At 36.0% G+C, this 8658-nt stretch overlaps 1 protein-coding gene across 1 annotated transcript; it reads left to right on the top strand.

Annotated features, from left to right (window-relative positions):
* Positions 1-2709: 2709 nt before the first annotated feature.
* On the top strand, positions 2710-3639 carry LOC100732228 (olfactory receptor 8S1-like). Its single transcript, XM_003475830.1, has one exon. It carries the CDS (start codon positions 2710-2712, stop codon positions 3637-3639), a length of 930 nt encoding a protein of 309 aa, XP_003475878.1.
* Positions 3640-8658: the final 5019 nt, after the last annotated feature.

Raw genomic sequence — 8658 nt, 5'->3', positions numbered from 1 at the left:
AGTAAACAGAAGACAAAATGTGGCAGTGTATTCTACATGCTCCACTGGCAAGAAAAGCCCTGCTCGGTCTGAGCTGCTTGGCAACACTCTAGTCTCTTCTATTTTCTGATTCATTAAAACCTCTTCAGCTTTGTCTTATTTTTGTCAAACTTGTCCGTTGAAATCTTAGCTTTAGTTATCAAGTTTTTCATTCTAGATGTGGCAAAGTTGAGTAGGAAAAACGGTAAATATGTAGGTAAATTTAAATTATCATTGACTAATGATTTCATATATGATATGATTACATCTTTATTTTATAGTAATTTAATGTATTAATAACTATGCCTTTAACATGTATGATTATATAGCATTGGCAAGATATCTATTTTAAAGCAAAGCTGTGAGTCACTTGGCCTCAATGGGAATTCTCAGAGGAATTGTCTAGTAACTATTTTCTGCTAATGAGCCCAAAGTTTTCCTGAGGCTGAACTTTCTTGCAATTGGATGGACTCAACTGCCCCTGAGTTTTCAGATCACAGCTTGCTTATCCTAGTGGCCACCTTAACTAAGAGCCCTTATGAATGGCTATACCTGAGCCTTCTTTGTTAGCATTATATTAATAACCACAGAGAGACGATTGTGCAATTATGCTAGGCTGTGGGAAAGAATCGATGAAGTTGCTTTAATACCTGTTAAGCTTTTCAAATTCTCCTCTTTTTATGGGGTCATTAAGTGATAAAAGCAAAATGCTGTCAAAATTTTGAAAAAGTTTTCTGAAGTCTTTATTTGCTAGTGATTTTGAGGCATGAGCTTATGTGTTTTTCCTTATTCAACACAAAATGTCTTTAGATAAAAACAATGTGAGTCCTAAAATTGGAAAGTTACTATACATTTTCCCTCTCATGAATTTTTTCCGAGTCTAGAAACACATCCACTGTCTCAGAAAGGAGGACATAGTCTGTATCAGGAACAGGGAGAAGAGGGTAAGCTTTCCTTTTGTCTTTTGTTGCTTTTGTCTGCTGCTGGGTTCCCTCCTGTCATTCTCTGGTCAGGCACTTCTTTTTGCTTTGAATCCACTTGTCTGATGTGTGTCTCCTGGTATGGTAGTATCTTCCTCTTTGGCATGGGGTTAATTTCTGCTATCTAAGATATTTTGGTATGCTCCTCAACATTTCTTCTTTTCTTTCTTTTAGGAAATTATACACTTAGGTTGGATGTGAAGAAAAGAAAATATGATGTTTTTCAGCACCTCTGTTCTCATTAATAGTATTCTCAAGTAGTAAGTCTTCACAGCCTTCCATGAGAGGCATTTTTAACTTCCATTTTACATGTGGAACGAATGAGACAAGATCTCTTTCCTATATCGTGCTACATTCCTTGTTTCTTGTGCTGAGAATCCGTACCAGAAACCTGGGAATTCATGGAGGTTAATAGCAGAGAGCTGTCTGTAAGATATGGGGAGGGGAAGACGAAGACTCCAGTGACTTACAATGGTATTCAGAAAGAACTCCACACAAAGTTCAGAAAGGAATTACACCTAAAATCTCTTACTGGATCCTAGCCAGTTTGCTCTCTGTTCGTAGCAAAGCCTTCTGTCACTTTGTCACTCTGTCACTTCAGTCACCCCTCTGAACCATTCTTTGAACACTACTCTACTTTAATTTTATCAGTAACTGAATACATAATGATAGCATTCTCAGAGCTGTTTGTCGTCTAAATTTGGACTCAGAGTTCGAATAAATGAATCATGAGAATGGTGATATTGCATCAGTAGGTAAAAACAGTGATGAGTTTGTTTATTTCTGTACCCTTAAGTTTAGCATAGTATACCTGACCTATGAGGAAAGAAGTCAGAACCCTATTGTAGCACAATTTTTACTTGTCCTTTGAGAAAATGTTCTTTGTAAGATTTTCTTTTTGTTCGGGCCTTTATTTCTAAAGCAGAAAATTTCTCAAAATTTTAAAAATTTCTGGTGTGAGTGAGGTTCTGTTTGAAGGTGAGTAGTAGAGAAGTGACTTTTTTTTGTTATCTCCCCAAATTGCCAAATGATTAGAGTGTGTTCCCACACTGAGCTACTGTCTTGTATCACTGTATCACGTGTGTGGCAGCTCAGTGCTACTTTCCTTCTCACTGTTTCTCTATCTTTACTCTGCAAACCTCTAACCATCATTCCGTTTCACTTTCCACTATTGAGTTCACTTAAATATTTTCTGAAAAAGTAAAAGTCACTGGATAGGAGTTGCTTACTTCCCAACAGCAAACCTTCTGACCTCATGTATGTTTAATGGATGCAGCAAACCTGCTCCCATCAAAGACCTCACTCTGCTTCTTCTTTGAAACCTGCTACTTTGCCTCTCCCAAAGGCACTGTGCCTGCAATTTTCTGTTATTCCTCTTGCAATTTCATCCTTATCTACTAGATTTAAAAACAACTTCAAGTACTTTAGCAATAAAAGAATAATAACAAATTCTAAAGCATTTAAGAGAGAACAATAAAAATGTATAGGATACTGATGTGCAGTTAGGGTGTTGCAAAAATAATTATCACAGGGTTTAGGAAATCAAGAGACTTAGGGAAGTTTATCATTCTTGAACATAAATTTTTCAGTAGGCATGACACTCTGACACTTAGTGAATAAAAAAGAGGGTTAGAACACGTAGATGTTTGCTAGGCATAGGAAGAGGCTTCACACAATTTATTTGTTACATCTCAAAAAAATACTGAAGACAATGAGAAACCACAGTGCTGTCCTTGAGTTCATCCTCCTTGGGCTGTCTGCTGATGCCCAGATCCAGGCTCTGCTCTTCGTGTTCTTCTTGTTGATTTACCTTCTGACCGTGGTGGGGAACCTGATGATGCTGCTGGTGATCAGTACTGATTCCCATCTCTACGCAGCCATGTACTTCTTCCTGGGACAATTGTCTTTCCTGGATCTTTGCCACTCCTCTGTCACTGTGCCTAAGCTGTTGGAGAATCTTTCGTCTGAGAAGAAAACCATCTCAGTGGAGGGCTGCCTCTCGCAGGTTTTCTTCGTGTTTGCTACAGGGGGCACTGAATCCTGCTTACTTGTTGTCATGGCCTATGACCGCTATGTTGCCATCAACTCTCCTCTGCTGTATGGCCAGGTGATGAACAGACAGCTGTGTGTAAGGTTGGTGTTGGGTGCCTGGGGTTTGGCTTTTATGGATGCTTTCATTAATATCCTTGTAGCTCTCAATTTAGACTTCTGTGATGCTCAAAATATCCACCACTTCATCTGCGAACTGCCCTCTCTTTATCCTTTGTCTTGCTCAGATATATCTGCAAGTTTTACTACTCTGCTCTGCTCCAGTCTGATACATTTCATTGGAAATTTTCTTCTGATAATATTGTCTTATATTCGCATTTTGCTCACCATCTTGAGCATCAGCTCCACCTCAGGTAGAAGTAAGGCCTTCTCCACCTGCTCATCCCACCTCACGGTGGTGCTCTTCTTTTATGGCTCAGGATTACTCCGGTATCTCATGCCAAATTCAGGATCCACTCAAGAGCTAATCTTCTCCTTGCAGTACAGTGTGATCACTCCCATGCTGAATCCTCTCATCTATAGCCTGCAGAACAAAGAAGTGAAAGCAGCTGTGAGAAGAATGTTGAGAAAATATTTTAAGTTTTTCAAATAATATAATACAAAATCAGAATGATGAGCAAATTGGATACAACTGCTATAAAAGTGTCTGGACATTAAGGAGGATCTCCTGATATCTGGATCTCTATAATACCTTATTTTTCTCTTTGAAGATACTTCAGAAAAAGTACAAAGTTATTTTCTTGTAATGATATTAGTTTAGTCCTACTTAGAGGAAAATAGAAGGATGTGCATCTTGTCTATCAATTTTAAAAAGTAAAAGTACTATAATTATTATGCACAATAATGTAGACATTGTTACTGCCTACTCAGTCTCTCTTTGCCATTCTGCCAGAAACTAGTAGGCTCTTCAGTATGGTTCCAGAGAGGCTGTTCATCATGGTTTCCAAAAGCCCCCTTCCCCCAGCATAGCCATTGTTCTTCCTTGCAGAGTAGATGTTTCAGGAACCAACACATAATCAATATCACTGTGTTAGGAATTTTAATTTTGAGGAAAGATTCAGAAAGGCAAAAGTCAGGCATTCTATTTGCAGCACTTGTACAGTCTATGCTAGTGCTCCTGCTGATTGGATCATTAGAGTATCCTATATTCTACAATTTCAAGGTCAGATATATAAACGTGAATTATGAGTATATTATTATTTGAGTCATTTTATGCAATGTTAAGTATTTCCATACTTTATTTAAATATCACAATAAGTGCATTAAGTGAATGTTTTACTTGTACCTATTTCATAGAAAAGGAAACCAACCCAGAGATAAGGGATGAGATATAATTTAGAACCAAATACAAATACGAATAGGCTTATACCAAAGCCTGTTTTCTTTATCAGCTTAATAATCGATCTTTTGTGTGACACTGCACATTACCCTGGACTCAATGAATCCCATTTTAAATGTTTATTACTACTTCTGTCTTATTTTATTTTCTAAAGTAAGTCAAAATTAGATCATTGTTAGTGAGGGAAGGGCCTAAAGGAAATACGTTGATATCATAATGATACTGCAGGTGTAGAAGTTGTGATATTGGAATTATTTATTGCAGCTAGACTGCTTCAAACTACTTATCCAGTGGTTAATCATCTCTAACTGTGAAGGAATCCCTAACCAGAGATGAGTCCCCAGCTCATACACAATACCAGACAAGTAACACTGCCACTCAGCCCACACAGAGCTGAGGAAATGAAATGGTAAACACAAGAGAGCCAATGGCAGAGAAGTTCAGATGGAGTCTGTGTGGCAAACACCAAGAAGAAACCAGCAGCATTTCAGCAAGATATCTTAAATCATGAAAAGAAATTGGAGGATTCGTGAGGAGATTTGTTACAGGTGTATGAACTAAATTGATAATATTAAAAAATAACTTTTTAAGTTACATTTTAATTTTTTCTTACTCACAAACTTTTCTTATTCGCAAATCCATCAATTGCCATCCTTCTTCAATGTGTATTCTTTAGGAATAAAGAATATAAATTAACATTATCTAATATCTTCAGCACTTTTTCAAAAACATTAACATTCTTTCTAACATTCTAGTTGTGTAAAAGTATATTTTAAATGTTCGAGTAATAGGGTAAGAAACAGAGAATATGTTTAAGATGAATTCTCAACAAAGGGGCCCCACTGCTAAAGCATAATAGACAAGTAGAGTAGTTTACCTTGCAAATTACAGTCCCCTCCTGAGCAGCTAGTCTGGTTCATGAATGAAAACACTGCAGCTATAGCTGGGCAGGTAATTATGCAAATGATCAATATTTTCATTCAGCAAGACTGATCTACCACTGGTGAAAATTATTTTCGTAGAAATCGCACATAGGGTTTGGGGATATAGCTCAGCAGTATTGGTGCCTGCCTGGTATGGTCCTGAGTTTGATTCCTAGGAAACCCCCCTCCCAAAAAAGTAACACATAAATTTTCTCAGAAATATTACCAGATACTTTCTGGTTTTTATTTCTATTGTGTTAAAAATGAGTACATTGGTTAGTTATAATATATGGAAATTTCATGATATCTTGTATTTTGATCTTTTATTTATGAACTTTGTTGAGCAATGTTTTTAGTTCTAGTCTTTTGCTTAGAGACACTAATTAATTCACCTGTCTAAACATATTATCTCCTTAGTGTGAGAACCTGAATGTATAAATAAGATTCAAAATGTACAAAAGATATTTTGAAATGTGAAGAAACTGTTGAAAAGGAAAGAGAAACTGATGGAGAAAAGGAGAAAGACAGGAAGGGAAAAGGAAAATTGCAAAATCTCAGATTGCTGAATAGAAAGGTTTGTGCTAATATGGGTTGGAGAACTTCATGCCCATATCTTGTACTCTGAGTAACTACTTCAAAGATAACAATAATCAGTGTATTAGCTATCGTTATTTTCCTTTTATTTTGTTTTGAAATTTTGTTCTACTTTTTCCACAAAAATTTTAATGTATATCTAATTATTTCATTTTATTTAAAAGGGAAGAATTTTTATATGCAATTTTCATTAATCTAATTTTTGTAATTAAATCAATGGCCAGAATATCTAGCATAGGCATTTTTTTCATTGGAAGCAATGAGAAAACTTATGTTTGGCACTAAGGATGATGTTCTATTTTTGGTGAAAATATTAGTCAAGAGAGTTTTTCTAATCATTTTCATAATAATTGGTGAGAAATTTTGTCAAATGCTTTTTCTACTTCTATTGAGGACCAGGACTTTCTTTTGTTTACTACTGTATAGTATCTATCATACAATAGCCACATAGACATGTTATGTGTACTTACTCTCCATGATGAATGTAATCATTATGTACTATAAACATGTACTAACAAAATACAATGGAACATATAAACATTGAATAAAAATTGATGGAAATAATCATATTGTTTTATTATTTAAATTGGTAGCCATAAGTTAAGCCATAGTTTAAATTGGTAGGAGTTCTCTTGTTGAAGAATTATTGCATTCCTAGAATTCATCCTACTTAAGTAGAATATTAAAAGCTTAATTAACTCTTATCAAAGTGTAGCTTAGAAAGTTTCTCTCTCTATATTCATAATAAGTACATTTTATTACATTTTCTTACCTGTTCTTTTTATTGAGTTTAAAATCCACATTCAAATTCACCTAGTCAAAGTATATAAATCAGTAGTCTGTAGAACTTTCACAGAGTTGTGCAACCATCCCTGCAACCTAATTTTGGAATATTTTTACCACCTCCAAAGAAATCCTATGTATATTTTCTTTAAACTTTTTAAATTAGTTTTTAAATCGACAAACAAGTGAATAATAGAAGGTAACAGGGAGGTACAGGGTTTGCAAACAGGAAGGGATCCAGGGGACCATGGGTGAGGGCACGTGGGAGGGAAAGAGAAGTAAAAGTCTCTTATCAATGATAGCATGGGAAAAGATATAAAGTGATGTTTTGGAGTATATGTAAACTGTAGAATAGTGAAATTTAGTTAATTAACTTGTGCATTACTTCAAAAAAGTAGTTATCACTTTTCTGTGATGTGAATAAGATCTTTTTTTGGAGTTTTCAAGAATACAGTATATCAACTATCATCACCATGCTGTACAATTAAATTATTCTACTGAGTAATTGCAATTAGGAATCCTTTAACCAACAATTCGCCACTACATCCTCTACCCTAATCACTCCAGCTTCTGATAATCACCAATTCATTCTCTTCATATGTGCTGCAGTTTGGATCTTAAATCAAAGCTCATGTGTTAAAGGATTGTTTCCACAACAGGTACAGTCTTTTTAAGGGGCACAACAGGCCTTCAGATCATTAGGGCTGTGTCCTTGAAAGGGATAGTGGTACCCGAGCCTCTCCTCTTTTATTTTTGTCTCCTGTGCATGAGGTATATGGTTTTGCACTGCCACATGTTTCTGTCATGATGAGCTACCTCACCAAAGCTCCAACACAATAGAATTCAATTGAGGCTGGACTGAAACCTCTGAAACTGTGAGCCAAAAGAAACTTTTTTGGGGGAAGTTATTTATCTCAGGTATATTCTACAATGAATGAAAACTGAGTAACACAATCTATGTTATCAACTTTTTAAGATTCCACATGTGAGTAAAATCCTGCATTTCTGTGTTCTTGTGCCTGACTCATCTCACCTAACACAACGTTCACTAGGTTCATGTTGATATGAATGGTAGGATTTCCTCTTTTAATGAAAGCTGAACTGTATTCCATCAAGGCCTTTATTTATTGAAACCTTATTCACAAGACATGGAATCAACCTAGATGTTCGACAACAGATGCACGAATAAAGAAAATGTGCTATATATACACACACACATAGACTACAAGCATACTTCTCATAGAGGAACAGAGCAGAGTGAGGGTTACCAGAAGCTTAGGTCAGGTGAGAAGATACTGGTCAAGTGATATACTCCTACAGTTAGGTAGGAAAAGAAGAATAGTGCAGAGTAGACAAGTATATAGAGACAGAAAGGACATAAGTGATTGTGGGGCAGCCCAAGATGGGAAGGAGGTATGAAGGAAAAGAGGAATGAGGAAAGACTTCTAGTCATTATGGCCCAAGGTTGATGGTGAGGATGGCTGCAGGTAGAGACAATGACATAATTGTTCTAACATATTTAAAAAATCACTTGATTTTACTTTTCAAATGAGCAAGTTGTGTTATGTGAGTTACATTTTTTATTAGTGCATGTTTACTGTGCATGAAGTTTACATTCATCTTAGAGAATATGTTCATGTACATGCACATCTTGATTCTGTTTTATTCCTTTTCTGTTCGCCATTCACCTTCCTCCCTCCATCTCTGCCTCCACTTTCCTTATCGCTATTATTTTTTAGCTCATGTTTACAACACTAAACGTTTACATTCATTGTGGGTATTTGATATGAGTACCTGATACATCTTAAACCCTTTTACTTCTCTTTCCCTCCCATGTCCCCTCACCCATGGTCCCCTGGATCCCTTCCTGTTTGCAAACCCTCTACCTCCCTGTTACCTTCTATTATTCACTTGTTTTATTCTTTTTTGTACTTTGCTTTGTTGAAATGAGAGATATCATATGGTACTTAAT

The sequence above is a fragment of the Cavia porcellus genome, unplaced genomic scaffold (genome assembly GCF_034190915.1).
Source record: "Cavia porcellus strain 051 isolate PalLab524CR breed Dunkin Hartley unplaced genomic scaffold, mCavPor4.1 scaffold_8, whole genome shotgun sequence".
Lineage (NCBI taxonomy): Eukaryota > Metazoa > Chordata > Mammalia > Rodentia > Caviidae > Cavia > Cavia porcellus.
The sequence above is the reverse complement of the archived record's forward strand: the minus strand, read 5'-3'. Positions and strand labels throughout refer to the sequence as shown.